Source organism: Salvelinus fontinalis, chromosome 29 (assembly GCF_029448725.1).
Source record: "Salvelinus fontinalis isolate EN_2023a chromosome 29, ASM2944872v1, whole genome shotgun sequence".
Taxonomy (NCBI): domain Eukaryota; kingdom Metazoa; phylum Chordata; class Actinopteri; order Salmoniformes; family Salmonidae; genus Salvelinus; species Salvelinus fontinalis.
In genome coordinates, this window is record NC_074693.1 from 13,540,448 (window position 1) to 13,558,391 (window position 17,944).

Sequence of the window (17,944 nt, forward strand, 5' to 3'; positions counted from 1 at the left end):
GGAGGAGGCTGGGGAGGAGGAGGTGGAGAATAAGGTGGAGGAGGTGGTGGAGGCTGAGGAGAAGGAGGAGGTGTAGTGGTGAGATAAGTATGCTATTGGAATGATCCGTCATGCAGACAACACATGCTGTATTGTACAAATATACATTTCACATCTCTTGTATTTGACGTTTGAAATACAGTTTATGTTTGAAGTCATTTTACCAATACAGCGCCTTTCCTTTCCCTGAGCTGTTGTCTTTAAACATTGATTGCTATTGTTTAATTTAACAGTCCTTAGCATTGGCCCAGCTCTAAGTGATGTCTTCCAGATGTCAACAAGGAATACTGATGTTCTCAGAGAGAAATTGCTCTGATTCGCTACAGAGTACTACTGAACTAAACAGTCATCTAGAGACCATCCCTCTCCTCCTACCTACAGAGTACTACTGAACTAAACAGTCATCTAGAGACTATCCCTCTCCTCCTACCTACAGAGTACTACTGAACTAAACAGTCATCTAGAGACTATCCCTCTCCTCCTACCTACAGAGTACTACTGAACTAAAGAGTCATCACAGACCAGCCCTCTCCTCCTACCTACAGAGTACTACTGAACCAAACAGTCATCACAGACCAGCCCTCTCCTCCTACCTACAGAGTACTACTGAACTAAAGAGTCATCACAGACCAGCCCTCTCCTCCTACCTACAGAGTACTACTGAACTAAAGAGTCATCACAGACCAGCCCTCTCCTCCTACCTACAGAGTACTACTGAACTACTCAGTCATCTAGAGACTATCCCTCTCCTCCTACCTACAGAGTACTACTGAACTACTCAGTCATCTAGAGACTATCCCTCTCCTCCTACCTACAGAGTACTACTGAACTAATCAGTCATCTAGAGACTATCCCTCTCCTCCTACCTACAGAGTACTACTGAACTACTCAGTCATCACAGACCAGCCCTCTCCTCCTACCTACAGAGTACTACTGAACTAAAGAGTCATCACAGACCAGCCCTCTCCTCCTACCTACAGAGTACTACTGAACTAAACAGTCATCTAGAGACTAGCCCTCTCCTCCTACCTACAGAGTACTACTGAACTAATCAGTCATCTAGAGACTATCCCTCTCCTCCTACCTACAGAGTACTACTGAACTACTCAGTCATCACAGACCAGCCCTCTCCTCCTACCTACAGAGTACTACTGAACTACTCAGTCATCACAGACCAGCCCTCTCCTCCTACCTACAGAGTACTACTGAACCAAACAGTCATCACAGACCAGCCCTCTCCTCCTACCTACAGAGTACTACTGAACTAAAGAGTCATCACAGACCAGCCCTCTCCTCCTACCTACAGAGTACTACTGAACTAATCAGTCATCTAGAGACTATCCCTCTCCTCCTACCTACAGAGTACTACTGAACTAAAGAGTCATCACAGACCAGCCCTCTCCTCCTACCTACAGAGTACTACTGAACTAAAGAGTCATCACAGACCAGCCCTCTCCTCCTACCTACAGAGTACTACTGAACTAAAGAGTCATCACAGACCAGCCCTCTCCTCCTACCTACAGAGTACTACTGAACTACTCAGTCATCACAGACCAGCCCTCTCCTCCTACCTACAGAGTACTACTGAACTAAAGAGTCATCACAGATCAGCCCTCTCCTCCTACCTACAGAGTACTACTGAACTACTCAGTCATCTAGAGACTATCCCTCTCCTCCTACCTACAGAGTACTACTGAACTAAAGAGTCATCACAGACCAGCCCTCTCCTCCTACCTACAGAGTACTACTGAACTAAAGAGTCATCACAGACCAGCCCTCTCCTCCTACCTACAGAGTACTACTGAACTAAAGAGTCATCACAGACCAGCCCTCTCCTCCTACCTACAGAGTACTACTGAACTAAAGAGTCATCACAGACCAGCCCTCTCCTCCTACCTACAGAGTACTACTGAACTAAAGAGTCATCACAGACCAGCCCTCTCCTCCTACCTACAGAGTACTACTGAACTAAAGAGTCATCACAGACCAGCCCTCTCCTCCTACCTACAGAGTACTACTGAACTAAAGAGTCATCACAGACCAGCCCTCTCCTCCTACCTACAGAGTACTACTGAACTAAAGAGTCATCACAGACCAGCCCTCTCCTCCTACCTACAGAGTACTACTGAACTACTCAGTCATCTAGAGACTATCCCTCTACCAAACCGGTGACATTTATTTTTTATTTAACTAGGAAAGTCAGTTAAGAACAAACTCTTATTTACAATGACATCCTAGGAACAGTGGGTTAACTGCCTTGTTCAGGGGCAGAACGACAGATTCTTACCTTGTCAGCTCGGGGATTCGATCTATCAACCTTTCGGTTACCAGCCCAACACTCTAACCACTAGGCTACCTGCCTCCCCTATACTCTAACCACTAGGCTACCTGCCGCCTCTACACTCTAACCACTAGGCTACCTGCCGCCCCTACGCTCTAACCACTAGGCTACCTGCCACCCCTACCCTCTAACCACTAGGCTACCTGCCGCCCCCACACTCTAACCACTAAGCTACCTGCCGCCCCTACACTCTAACCACTAGGCTACCTGCCACCCCCACACTCTAACCACTAGGCTACCTGCCACCCCTACACTCTAACCACTAGGCTACCTGCCGCCCCCACACTCTAACCACTAGGCTACCTGCCACCCCTACCCTCTAACCACTAGGCTACCTGCCGCCCCCACACTCTAACCACTAAGCTACCTGCCGCCCCTACACTCTAACCACTAGGCTACCTGCCGCCCCTACACTCTAACCACTAGGCTACCTCCCACCCCCACACTCTAACCACTAGGCTACCTGCCGCCCCCACACTCTAACCACTAAGCTACCTGCCGCCCCTACACTCTAACCACTAGGCTACCTGCCACCCCCACACTCTAACCACTAGGCTACCTGCCACCCCTACACTCTAACCACTAGGCTACCACCCCTACACTCTAACCACTAGGCTACCTGCCGCCCCTACACTCTAACCACTAGGCTACCTGCCGCCCCTACACTCTAACCACTAAGCTACCTGCCGCCCCTACACTCTAACCACTAGGCTACCTGCCGCCCCTACACTCTAACCACTAGACTACCCTGCCACCCCTACACTCTAACCACTAGGCTACCTGCCACCCCTACACTCTAACCACTAGGCTACCTGCCACCTCTACACTCTAACCACTAGGCTACCTGCCACCCCTACACTCTAACCACTAGGCTACCTGCAGCCCCTACACTCTAACCACTAGGCTACCTGCCGCCCCTACACTCTAACCACTAGGCTACCTGCCGCCCCTACACTCTAACCACTAGGCTACCTGCCGCCCCTACACTCTAACCACTAGGCTACCTGCCGCCCCTACACTCTAACCACTAGGCTACTTGCCGCCCCTACACCCTAACCACTAGGCTACCTGCCGCCCCTACACTCTAACCACTAGGCTACCTGCCGCCCCTACACTCTAACCACTAGGCTACCTGCCGCCCCTACACCCTAACCACTAGGCTACCTGCCGCCCCTACACTCTAACCACTAGGCTACCTGCCGCCCCTACACCCTAACCACTAGGCTACCTGCCGCCCCTACACCCTAACCACTAGGCTACCTGCCACCTCTACACTCTAACCACTAGGCTACCTGCCACCCCTACACTCTAACCACTAGGCTACCTGCAGCCCCTACACTCTAACCACTAGGCTACCTGCCACCTCTACACTCTAACCACTAGGCTACCTGCCACCCCTACACTCTAACCACTAGGCTACCTGCCGCCCCTACACTCTAACCACTAGGCTACCTGCCGCCCCTACACCCTAACCACTAGGCTACCTGCCGCCCCTACACCCTAACCACTAGGCTACCTGCCGCCCCTACACTCTAACCACTAGGCTACCTGCAGCCCCTACACTCTAACCACTAGGCTACCTGCCACCTCTACACTCTAACCACTAGGCTACCTGCCACCCCTACACTCTAACCACTAGGCTACCTGCCGCCCCTACACTCTAACCACTAGGCTACCTGCCGCCCCTACACCCTAACCACTAGGCTACCTGCCGCCCCTACACCCTAACCACTAGGCTACCTGCCGCCCCTACACTCTAACCACTAGGCTACCTGCCGCCCCTACACTCTAACCACTAGGCTACCTGCCACCTCTACACTCTAACCACTAGGCTACCTGCCGCCCCTACACCCTAACCACTAGGCTACCTGCCGCCCCTACACTCTAACCACTAGGCTACCTGCCACCTCTACACTCTAACCACTAGGCTACCTGCCGCCCCTACACCCTAACCACTAGGCTACCTGCCGCCCCTACACCCTAACCACTAGGCTACCTGCCGCCCCTACACTCTAACCACTAGGCTACCTGCCGCCCCTACACTCTAACCACTAGGCTACCTGCCACCTCTACACTCTAACCACTAGGCTACCTGCCGCCCCTACACCCTAACCACTAGGCTACCTGCCGCCCCTACACCCTAACCACTAGGCTACCTGCCACCTCTACACCCTAACCACTAGGCTACCTGCCGCCCCTACACTCTAACCACTAGGCTACCTGCCGCCCCTACACTCTAACCACTAGGCTACCTGCCGCCCCTACACTCTAACCACTAGGCTACCTGCCATCAACATGACTCATGAATGGCTAATGCAGGGTTGTGTTATCTAACGCTGCCTTTGATATGTAATTAGATCAACCTTTCATGTGGATAGAGGCAGATGCACACATGCAGTGCACATTTTGTTAGTGTCGGTTGGTTTTCCTTCTGACCGGGAAGTTGAGTTTCTGGTTGCCAGCATCGTGCAGCTGCAAGAGGCAAAGCAATTAAAAAGCCACTAATGAGAGGAATATAAATGTTTCATTTTTTTTTTCTGGGAGGATTTTCCCCAAATGCATTGCATGTTGACAATGATAAGAGCCATTATTACACAAGGGTGTTCTGCTGTTATCAGACTTGGCATGGAACAGACAGAGACCTATGAGCCATTCCATGCCAAGAGTAAAAACAATTACATTCAGGCCAGAAAGAGAGACCTGAAGTGCACATTAATTCCCAGTGCCAGGGACAGCAGATGAGGGGTACAGGGCGATGCCCCTCCAAACTAACCCTGGGCCCTGTATGCCCTGCCAGTCCAGCAGGCCTCTCTGATACCCATGCCCACAAGCCCCAGGCCTGAAATTGCAGGCTTAGACAACCCCTCTCTACAAACCCATGAGATGCTTAGCTACTTGCTGAATGATGGCATGCTATATCTTTCTGTCTATCACGGAAGTTACAAGGTCCTCCGTTCTGAGTCCAGTGTCTCGACAGATGTTATCCACTAATATCTCCATGAGACAGCTACACAACAGACCTATCTATGGAAGTGAGGATAATAACAGAATACAATAACTAATTACTTTTTAGAATAAAACTTTTAAATTGAACTTTTAAGTTCATATAAATAACATTAGTTAATATATTTTTGTACTTTATAAAATGTTATATAATATAATTTTCTTTCTACGAGTCAGAGATCTTTTGAAACAAAAGTGTTGATGTAGTTTTCCTGAACATACAGCTGTTGTTTTGATTCAAATATCAGAGGAGAGAAGTAAACAATCTATTTCTAGAGCTGTAAAAAATAATCCCTTTTAGAAACACAACAGAAATGCAAAATGATGATCTATTCCATCATGTCTAGAAGGTGACTGAACTACAAAGAGAGAGTCAATTATTCTCAGTATGTTTATTGATCCCGGTAGTAGTAGTAGTAGCACAAAGCACAGCAAAACTACCTGGATGATATGCATGAACACAGACGTCTCAATAAAGTTGTCTATTTCAAATGGACATTTTGTGATGAATGTGTTTCTATAAAAACCTTTGTGAGATACACAGACTGTATGAACCAAGTCATGCATGCGGTAGGTGACCCAGTCAAATGCACTTCTTGTACAACGTATCTTGTCAGTTCAGCCCAGGAATCAGTAGCCACAGTTTTCACCTCTGATGTTTTCTTCAAATTGATCGTCTTTCTGATAATTCAAGAAACGTCCCTTACGGAAAAAGATTGCAGTCAGAGTGCAGTATAACGGCAGTACACTGTAGTATAACTGTAGTTAGAATGCAGTATATCTGCAGTACACTGTAGTATAACTGTAGTTAGAATGCAGTATATCTGCAGTACACTGTAGTATAACTGTAGTTAGAATGCAGTATATCTGCAGTACACTGTAGTATAACTGTAGTTAGAATGCAGTATATCTGCAGTACACTGTAGTATAACTGTAGTTAGAATGCAGTATAACTGTAGTACGTTGCAAATACTGCGTCCAAAATAAGACTTTTTTTTTACTGCAGTAATTTTGCAGTGTAACTGCAGTTATTCTGCAATCACTGCATCCAAAATACCACAATCGACTGTAGTTACTACACTTTTACTGCAGTTTTAAAAACGGCAATCTTTTTTTTTGTAAGGGCTAACATTCCCAAATCTGCTGCTAGAGAAATGAGAGCACAAACACCTCCGCTTCAGTCAATACTGATATTACCCTTAATAACAGCATTTAACTGATGTTATGTCTTATGTAGCTGTTATAAAGGCTTTATGAATGCATACGTAAGGGGGTCTACGGTGAAGTGTTACCACCTGTTATAATCCAAGCAGTGTTATTTAAAAGACCTCTGACCTCTTGAGTCCAGTATTCAGCTAGCTCTTTAAATGGAAGACCATTCTCATCAGCTTGAACTGGTGTTCTGTTAGGTCCATAATGGAACTCACCATTCTCATCGGCTTGAACTGGTGTTCTGTTAGGTCCATAATGGAACTCACCATTCTCATCTTACTATTGAACCGCTGTGTTCTGTTGGGTCCATAATGGAACTCACCATTCTCGTCTTATTATTGAACCGCTGTGTTCTGTTGGGTCCATAATGGAACTCACCATTCTCGTCTTACTATTGAACCGCTGTGTTCTGTTGGGTCCATAATGGAACTCACCATTCTCATCTTATTATTGACCCGCTGTGTTCTGTTGGGTCCATAATGGAACTCACCATTCTCATCTTACTATTGAACCGCTGTGTTCTGTTGGGTCCATAATGGAACTCACCATTCTCATCTTACTATTGAACCGCTGTGTTCTGTTGGGTCCATAATGGAACTCACCATTCTCATCTTATTATTGAACCGCTGTGTTCTGTTGGGTCCATAATGGAACTCACCATTCTCATCCGCTTGAACTGGTGTTCTGTTAGGTCCATAATGGAACTCACCATTCTCGTCTTACTATTGAACCGCTGTGTTCTGTTGGGTCCATAATGGAACTCACCATTCTCATCTTATTATTGAACCGCTGTGTTCTGTTGGGTCCATAATGGAACTCACCATTCTCATCGGCTTGAACTGGTGTTCTGTTAGGTCCATAATGGAACTCACCATTCTCATCGGCTTGAACTGGTGTTCTGTTAGGTCCATAATGGAACTCACCATTCTCATCTTACTATTGAACCGCTGTGTTCTGTTGGGTCCATAATGGAACTCACCATTCTCATGGGCTTGAACTGGTGTTCTGTTGGGTCCATAATGGAACTCACCATTCTCATCTTACTATTGAACCGCTGTGTTCTGTTGGGTCCATAATGGAACTCACCATTCTCATGGGCTTGAACTGGTGTTCTGTTGGGTCCATAATGGAACTCACCATTCTCATCGGCTTGAACTGGTGTTCTGTTGGGTCCATAATGGAACTCACCATTCTCGTCTTACTATTGAACCGCTGTGTTCTGTTGGGTCCATAATGGAACTCAAGACTCACTCCAGCCTTAAAGTAGCTATTGTTTCTTTGAAGATGCTTGAGGATGGACCAGTTAGTTACAGATCCATTCATAGGTCTGTCTCTCCGTCTCCCACTTTCACGGTGCCAAAGACAAATCTGCCTGATGGTTAGTTTGTACTTTCGAATTAAAAACAGGAACTTAAAAAAACAGGAAATATGACATTTAGCATGGAAAACTAAATCCTGTGTCTGAAATGGCACCCTATTCCCTACATAGTGCATAATTTTTTTGTTTTACATTCAAAAGTAGTGCACTATATAGGGAATAGAGTGCCATTTGGGACAAGCAGTAAATACCTTTATACGTCCTAAATACCGGCATCAGGACGGTGGCGTCATCAGTAGTACGAGTCTGTCTGTTCCCAATATCTTCACTACTACGTTTAATTCGATGAACAAAAAAAACACCCGTTGGTTTTCAGTAAGTTAACACAGTTAGTATCTAAAGTATTACATCATGCTAGTTCAGCTACACACTACTTTCTGTTTTCTCTGCATAATAAATATAACTATTGATTGTCTTGATCAGACCCACTACGTATTCAATCCCTGAAATTTAAATCAGAGGAAAATCATTTAAAATCATAGTCCACACCACCAAAGCCGTAAACAAAAAAAAAAAGCCCAAATAAATACTACGTATTTGGTGATGTAACGCTTTACTTATTTTGAATGATGTCATAGATGGACAAGGTCTTCTCTGTGGAATCTTAACCATATCTGGGGAAATGTTTTGGGATTTTCTTGAATAGAAATCGGATGGTTTCTATGAGAGATAGACTATCGGGATGGTAACTGGTAGACAAATTACAGATCTACATTGTCTTGGGACTTTATACAAATCAACGGCCAATAACAACACACCCCTTTTTTGAATAGGTAAACCTCGACCAAGGATTGGATGTGAGGGGAGGTGGTGGAGCTCCGTGGTGACTGTGAGAGATTCTATAGGTCAGGAGTCAAGAATTACCTCATGATAACCTGGAAATGAACCAGTGAGGGATTCTATAGGTCAGGAGTCAAGAATTACCTCATGATAACCTGGAAGTGAACCAGTGAAGGGCAGTGAAGTGGGATCCTATAATGCAGCATGCTTTTCTCACAGCAAAACAGAACTAAACAAAACATGAAGTGTGAACCAATCACAGAGGAAATACAGATCATGCTATGACATCAAAACCGATAGCAAATCGAATGTTATAACCCTCTCTTCCCTCCCTTGAATATTAAACTTTCGTAATTTTTTTATCCGTCAGTTTTGTTAACTTCACTGTGTTAAAAATCGCATAAACCTCATCATCTTATCCCATTTCTATAGAAGATAAATCCACTATGCTATCTAGAGGAAGAACAACCATGTCCAAATACATTTTCTGTCTTTCTTTTAAACACTGAGGAAATAAAGACCAATCTAAAAAGTGTCCCATGAATACATTGAGAAGAAAATAAAAGCAAACCAACTTATTATTCATAAATAATTAACATGTTTTCCTCTATTCAATCATGATCAATAAAGTTTCTTATAATACAAGACTAGTAGTCACACAATGCAAGTCAAGCTTCTGTGTTGATTTGTAAATATCATAAACAACAACACACATCCTCACACTGAGACAAGTAGTAGGTAATGTAACAAACCACCCATGAAGAGAAAAGAAGGAAAGCTGGGTAAAATGAGGAAGAGGAGGAAGTAGGAAGCTGAGGAGAAGAAAGATTCAACCCCATTGGCTCAGGAAGTAAGTGAGTCTAGCCCAGCCCAGTTCAGAGTCCAGTCCAAGCCCTTGTCGGTCTCCGGGACTGGGAATCCCCCCAGTCCCGGACTCAGTGACAGCCCTTCAGACCCGACATGTAGGGTGACTCCTGCTGACGACACAGGGTCATCATCCCCTCCTGGTGTTCCTCAGGGCAGTCCACAAAGTCCGGCACCGGAAGCCCCGACAGGATCATCACGGACTTGTTCCAGATCATGAAGGTGGGCGCCACGGGGAGCAGGAAGCTGACCTCGAAGGTGTGCAGGTGTTGGGAGTTCATGGCGTCGTAGAAGGACAGGGAGTTGTTGTCGTAGTCCAGAAGGACTCCCAGACGTCGGAGCTGGTGGCTGGCCTCCACCAGCATCTCCTTGCCATTGTGACGCACCATGAAGTTGTTGTTACAGCGGGAGAACACCCAGGAGGAGGAGTTCTTACCACTCCACTCGTTCTTAGGGGCTGACTTGTAAGCCACGCCCACAGCGTACCTGTCAGAGGGGATTACAGAGTGTCAGGAAGGCGTATGCTACGGACAACAAAACACAAGTGCATTTTTATCAATGTCAATTTGAGTGCACAGGAGACACCATGATGAGATCGTGAGGCCCATTGTGAGGCCCATTTTGTTTTAAGTATCTGTGACCAACAGATGCATATCTGTATTCCCAGTCATGTGAAATCTATAGATCAGGGCCTTTACATTGACTGATTTCTTTATATAAACTGTAACTCAGTAAAAAATCTGCAGTGTTTATATATTTCATTCAGTATACATATTTTCTATCGATAAAGCTTATTCCACCACTATATGATCGAACGGGAGGAAAATGAAGTGTTTCTGCATGAAGCCGTGTGGCAACGAACAGTGCACATACAGTATTATCAAGTTCACAACTCACCAGGTGGAGGCGCCCAGCAGCACCTCCCAGTAGTGACAGCCGCTGTCGAGGAAGACGTTTCCTGCTGCTCCGTACGACCCCGTGCCACTGAAGCGTTCTGGCGTGTGGCTCTTCTTCAGGGAGCTCTCGTCTTTCTCCATGGTCAGGCAGTCGTTGGACAGACGCAGCTTCTTGTGGGCCGTCTTCGGATCCAGCTTAAAAGGCTGACCTGGAAGAGAGGTGGAGGAGAAGACGGGGACGGGGGGGGGGGGGGTCGTTTATCTTCACAGAGGTTCTCTAGGTCTAGCAGACATTAGCATTCGACATCAGCAGCAGAAGAAAGACAGGCGGACACTCAGCCTCAAGTGTCTCAGATGAACATCAGAAACAGGATATTGTGAATAATACTGTGAGTTTTATGACAGGGAACATCATATTTACATCTATAGCAACATGCCCATGGAACATTTTCATTTGAGCTCATCATTTGAGAAAGTGGGAAAACAGAAAGAAAGAGAGACTTGGGGATGAAATGGGTAGTGTGGGTATACAATGACAAAGGAACATCTTTATCTGCCTATGTGTAGGATACTTGGAGGTTGTCCTTGGTTCTGAACCACCTGACATTTAACTCTGGACACCTCCAATCTCCTTTTCCTCCATCCCTGCTTCTCCTCCTCGTCTTCCACGGCTTTAATGAGCAACAATGAAGCTCCCTCCATCCACTCCCCTCCTCTCTCTCCTCCCTGCCTGCCCCAATAATCTCCCTTCCGACTGAGTGTTACTGCACACGGATATGAGACGGTTTGGCTCTGTGCTTCTGAAAGCCAATTACATGAATAGCATGCTTTGATCTGCTTATCTCGGCGAGCGCAGCCATTTTCAAACACACACTGGCTCTGTCACAGGTTTCCTGGGGACTGCTTCTGAGAGCGGGTCTGGCTGGCTGAGTGAGGGAGGAGAAAATAGGGACAGAAGCTGCTGCACGTGGACGGGCAACAGAGGTACAAAAAAACGAACACACAGGCGTGTACACACTGACGCACACCGACGTGGCAAACGACAAACCAGAAACAGTCATCACAAACACACGCACGCCATCCCTCTCATTACCAGTGTATTCCAACACCTACAGAGTTGTAAATCAAAGGGCTGTGACAGACAGCGCCAAGGTGTTACTTAATGTCATCACTACCTCATTACAGGGTTCCATCCTGTTTCCACAGAGACCGGGGGTGCAACCCAAAATGCCAATGCACTATATAATATATAGAATAGGTGGTCATTTGGGACACAGAGAGATGTCAGAGAGGACAGAGGTGTCAGAGAGGACAGAGGTGTCATTTGGGACACAGAGAGATGTCAGAGAGGACAGAGGTGTCAGAGAGGACAGATGTCAGAGAGGACAGAGGTGTCATTTGGGACACAGAGAATGTCAGAGAGGACAGAGGTGTCAGAGAGGACAGAGGTGACATGGGGGACACAGAGAGATGTCAGAGAGGACAGAGGTGTCAGAGAGGACAGAGATGTCAGAGAGGACAGAGGTGTCATTTGGGACACAGAGAGATGTCAGAGAGGACAGAGATGTCAGAGAGGACAGAGGTGTCATGTGGGACACAGAGAGATGTCAGAGAGGACAGAGGTGTCAGTCCATGGTTGAAGGGCTTCCCTCCGCGGGATAAATAATACAACGATTTTCACAACCAAGATTGGACATCTCATCTTTCCTACAATAGTTTATAAATGACAGACGTGTAATTCACTGATGCTCACTGTTCTATTAGTGTCTGTGTATTGTTGAGGCACTGAGGAGATGGAATGAAAGCCGGAGCAATGTGTTTCTGTGTCAGTCGTGTACCCATTCTGGTTGTGTATCTAAAGCGCTGTAGCTATCAGAGGAAGGGATATTATGAAAAGCACACACACTTTATGAGTGCAGTGTTTGGGATTATGCGCTGGAGTAAACCTGTCACAAGCAAGGAGAGGGAGTCTGGCTGACACTATCACGCTCCCTGCTACGGGGGGGAGGGGAGAGAGAGAGAGAGAGAGAATGAGAGAGAGTGCGAGAGAGAATGAGAGAGAGAGAGAGAGAGAGAGAGAGAGAGAGAGAGAGAGAGAGAGAGAGAGTAGAGAGGAGAGAGAGAGGAGAGGGAGAGAGAGACAGAGGGAGAGAGAGACAGAGGGAGAGGAGAGAGAGACAGAGAGAGAGAGAGAGAGACAGAGAGAGAGAGAGAGAGAGACAGAGAGAGAGAGAGAGAGACAGAGAGAGAGAGAGAGAGACAGAGAGAGGGAGAGAGAGAGAGCGAGACCTGGACTAGATGACAGCTCTACCCTCAGGACACACAGACAGAGCGATGGACAGATGGCATGGAGGAGAAGGAGGAGAAAGGGAGGGCAGTGAGATGATGTGCCATGGTTGCAGGCTGAGGGTCAGAGAGACAAGCAGAAAGCACAAGGACACTGCCCCAGAGAACAAGGCCTACCACACCAGGGCAAGCCCTCTGCAAAGCATCCCTCAACCCCCACCAACATCCTCCTTCTGCATCCCTCCTCCTCCTCCCTATATATCCCTCCTCCTCCTCCTCATCCCTATATATCCCTCCTCCTTCTCCTCCCTATATATCCCTCCTCCTTCTCCTCCCTATATATCCCTCCTCCTCCTCCTCATCTTCTCTCTCTCTCCCTCCTCCTACCTCTCTCTCTCCCTCCCTATATATCCCTCCTCCTTCTCCTCCCTATATATCCCTCCTCCTCCTCCTCATCCCTATATATCCCTCCTCCTCCTCCTCATCCCTATATATCCCTCCTCCTTCTCCTCCCTATATATCCTTCTTCCTCCTCCTCCCTATATATCCCTCTTCCTCCTCCTCCTCCCTATATATCCCTCTCTCCCCTCCCTATATACTCTCTCTCTCCCTCATATTCTCTCTCTCTCCCTCATATATCCCTCCTCTCTCCCTCATATATCCCTCTCTCCTCCCTCCCTATATATCCCTCTTCCTCCTCCTCCCTATATATCCCTCTTTTCCTCCTTCTATTCTCTCTCCCTCCTATATAATCCCTCCTCCTGCTCCTCTCCCTATATATCCCTCCTCCTCCTCCTCCCTATATATCCCTCCTCCCTCCCTATATATCTCTCTCCCTCCTTCTATTCTCTCTTTCCTCCTATATATCCTCTCTTCCTCCCTATATATCTCTCTCCCTCCTTCTATTCTCTCTCCCTCCTAATATCCTCTCTCCCTCCTCCTCCTCCCTCTCCCTCCTCCTGCTCCTCTCTCCCTCCTATATACCCTCCTCCTCCTCCTCCCTATATATCCCTCCTCCCTCCCTATATACTCTCTCTCTCCTCTTTCTCTCTCCTCCTCCTTATATCTCTCTCTCTCCCTCCCTATAATCCCTCCTCCTCCTCCCTCCCTATATATCCCTCCCTCCTCTCTCCTCCCTAATATATCCCTCCTCCTCCTCCTCCCTAAAATATCCCTCTTCCTCCTCCTCCTCCCTATAATCTCTCTCTCTCCTCCCTAAATATCCCTCTCTCCTCCTCTCCCTATAATCCCTCCCCTCCTCCTCCTCCCAATATATCCCTCCTCCTGCTTCCACTTCCCTATATATCCCTCCTCCTCCTCCTCCCTATATATTCTCTCTCCTCTCCCAATATATCCCCCTCCTCCTCCTCCGTATATATCTCTCTCTCCCCCCTATATATCCCTCCTCCTCCTCCTCCCTTATATCCCCTCCCTCCTCCTCCTCCCTCATATATCTCTCTCTCTCCTCTCTTCTCTCTCTCCTCCTTCTATCTCTCTTTCCTCCCTATATATCCCTCTTCCTCTTCTATTCTCTCCCCCCTATATATCCCTCTCTCCTCCTCCTCCTCTCTCCTCCTATATATCCCTCTCTCCTCTCTCCTCCCTATATTCTCCACTCCTCCGACCTATATATCCCTCCCTCCTCTCTCCCTATATATCTCTCTCCCTCCTTCTATTCTCTCTCCCTCCTTATATTCTCCCTCCCTCCTTCTATTCTCTCTCCCTCCCTATATATCTCTCACCCTCCTTATATTCTCTCTTTTCCTCCTATAAAGTCCCTTCCTCCTTATTCCTCACCCTCCATATACCCTCTTCCTCCACCTCCTTATATACTCTCTCCCTCCTTCTATTCTCTCTCCCTCCCTATATTCTCTCCCTCCCTATATTCTCTCTCCCTCCCTATATTCTCTCTCCTCCTTATATTCTCTCACCCTCCTCCTCCTCCTCCTCCACTCCAATATATTCTCTCTCCCTCCTTAATTCTCTCTCACCCTAATATATCCCACCTCCCTCCTTACCTATACTCTCCCTCCTTATATCTCTCCCTATATATCCCTCTCTCCTCCCTATATATCTCTCTCCCTCCTTCTATTCTCTCTCCCACCATATATCCCTCCTCCTCCCTCCCTAAATACTCTCTCCCACCTTATCTTCTCTCTCTCCTCCCTATAAATCCCTCTCCTCCTGCTCTTCTCTCTCCCTCCTTATATACTCTCTCCCTCCTTCTCTTCTCACTCCCTCCCTATATATCCCTCCTCCACCACCTTATATACCCTCTCCTCCACACACCCTCTAACTCCCTCCTATCCTCTCTCCCCCTATATATACCCATCCTCCTCCTCCCAAATATCCCCTTCCACACCTCCCAATATCCCACTTCCACCACTCACCTCCCTAAAAACCCTCCACCTCCTCCTCCCAAAGAACCCACCACCACCTCCACCCATAACCCACCCCACCTCACCACCCTAATAATCCCTCCTCCTCCTCCTCCAAATATCCCTCCTCCTCCCTCCAAATATCCCTCATCCTCCACCACCTATATATTCTCTCTCCACCTCTCTCCTCTCTCCTCTAAATATCCCTCTCCTCCTCCCTATATATCCATCCTCCTCCTCCTCCTACCTATAATCCCTCCTCCCTCCTCCTCCTCTCTCTCATCCTCCCTATATATCCCTCCTCCCTCCCTATATATCCCTCTCCCTCCTCATCCCTATATATCACCTCCTCCTCCTCCTCCCTATATATCCCTCTCCCTCCTTCTATTCTCTCTCCCTCCTTATATCCCTCCTCCTCCCTCCCTATATATCTCATCCTCCCTATATATCCCTCTCCTACCCTAATAATCTCCTCCCTCCCTATATATCTCTCTCCCTCCTTATATTCTCTCTCCCTATATATCCCTATATATCTCTCTCCCTCCTCACTTCCTCTCCCTCCTTATATACTCTCTCCCTCCTTACCCTCTCTCACCCTCCCTATATATCCCTCCTCCCTCCTCCTCCTCTCTCTCTCCTCCCAATATATCTCTCTCTCTCCTCCTTATATTCTCCTCATTCCTCCCTATATATCCCTCTTACCTCTCTCCTCCTCCTATATAATCCCTCCTCCTCTTCCTCCTCCTCCTCCTCCCTATATATCTCTCTCTCCCCCCATATATCCTCTCCTGCTCACCCCTCTCTCCCTCTCCTCCATCCTCCTCCCTCCCCATCCCTATATATCCCTCTCTCTCTCCTCCTCCTCGTCTCTCTCCTCCCTATATATCTCTCTCCTCCTCCTATTCTCCTCCTCCCTATATATCCCTCCTCCTCCTCATCCCTATATATCCCTCCTCCTCCTCCTCCTCCTCCTCCTCCTCCTCCTCATCCCTATATATCCCTCCTCCTCCTCCTCCTCCTCCTCCTCATCCCTATATATCCCTCCTCCTTCTCCTCCCTATATATCCCTCCTCCTTCTCCTCCCTATATATCCCTCTTCCTCCTCATCCCTGTATATCCCTCCTCCTCCTCCTCCTCCCTATATATCCCTCTTCCTCCTCCTCCCTATATATCCCTCCTCCTCCTCCTCCCTATATATCCCTCCTCCTCCTCCCTATATATCCCTCTTCCTCCTCCTCCCTATATATCCCTCTTCCTCCTCCTCCCTATATATCCCTCCTCCTCCTCCTCCCTATATATCCCTCCTCCTCCTCCCTATATATCCCTCTTCCTCCTCCTCCCTATATATCCCTCTTCCTCCTCCTCCCTATATATCCCTCTTCCTCCTCCTCCTCCCTATATATCCCTCCTCCTCCTCCTCTTCCCTATATATCCCTCCTCCTCCCTATATATCCCTCTTCCTCCCTATATATCCCTCTTCCTCCTCCTCCCTATATATCCCCCTTCCTCCTCCTCATCCCTATATATCCCTCCTCCTCCTCCTCCCTATATATCCCTCCTCCTCCTCCTCCTCCCTATATATCCCTCCTCCTCCCTATATATCCCTCCTCCTCCCTCTCCCTATATATCCCTCCTCCTCCCTATATATCCCTCCTCCTCCCTATATATCACTCCTCCTCCTCCTCCCTATATATCCCTCCTCCTCCCTATATATCCCTCCTCCTCCCTCTCCCTATATATCCCTCCTCCTCCCTATATATCCCTCCTCCTCCTCCTCCTCCCTATATATCCCTCCTCCTCCTCCTCCTCCCTATATATCCCTCCTCCTCCTCCTCCCTATATATCCCTCCTCCTCCCTATATATCCCTCTTCCTCCTCCTCCCTATATATCCCTCCTCCTCCTCCCTATATATCCCTCCTCCTCCTCCTCCCTATATATCCCTCCTCCTCCTCCCTATATATCCCTCCTCCTCCTCCTCCCTATATATCCTCCTCCTCCTCCCTATATATCCCTCCTCCTCCTCCCTATATATCCCTCCTCCTCCTCATCCCTATATATCCCTCCTCCTCACTATATATATCGCTCTTCCTCCTGCCCCTCCTCCCTATATATCCCTCCTCCTCCTCCTCCCTATATATCCCTCCTCCTCCTCCCTATATATCCCTCCTCCTCATCCTCCCTATGTCTCCCTCTCCTCCTCCATCCTCCCTACACCAGTATTATTCATTGACAACTCTTTTTCTACTGAGAATGATGATGAATGTCTGAGCCTGTCAATGTGAAATCCCAGCCTTTATAAGTACATCAAGTGATTCTATATATGTCTGGTTGTCTTAAATGATTACCTAGTAATAGCGTAGATAACAGCTCGGCTTATGTACAGTTTACCCATCCAGAGTCCAGTGCTCATGTTCCAATTTGTTTCACAGTGGTATTTCTAGTGGAAGGAGTTTGTGGATTAACATTCCATGTTATTACACTGTTATTTGTGAAACGTGTTTCAGCCAACCTGGAAATGTGACAAGCTAAAGCTAAAATCTCTAAGCCGCTTCTTGCCCAGCCGTCTGAAAAAATATGACAACAACCCCCCCCAAAAAATCCTCCTATCTTACTGCTGAGGCCTCAGGCTTTGACTAAAACTTATCCTGTGGTACCTAAAGGCATCGACACTTCGTCTTAATGGCTGCTCGCTGTGTGCTTGAGGAGGGGGACCAACCAAACACCATGAATGTTTCTTGATTGTTGTGACCCATTTTCTCTCTACCT

At 47.5% G+C, this 17,944-nt stretch overlaps 1 protein-coding gene across 4 annotated transcripts in view; it reads right to left on the reverse strand.

The window, feature by feature from the left end:
• Window positions 1-5,760: 5,760 nt before the first annotated feature.
• LOC129827460 (probable E3 ubiquitin-protein ligase MID2) overlaps window positions 5,761-17,944 on the reverse strand; it is a 321,932-nt gene continuing 309,748 nt past the window's right edge. For all 4 annotated transcript variants that reach the window (XM_055888340.1, XM_055888339.1, XM_055888342.1 and 1 more), the window contains 2 exons: window positions 10,515-10,722; window positions 5,761-10,103 (listed from right to left, as the gene is read on the reverse strand). In XM_055888340.1, coding sequence (XP_055744315.1) covers window positions 9,689-10,103; window positions 10,515-10,722 — 623 coding nt within the window. In that variant the 3' untranslated portion in view covers window positions 5,761-9,688. The remainder of the gene's footprint in view (window positions 10,104-10,514; window positions 10,723-17,944) is intronic.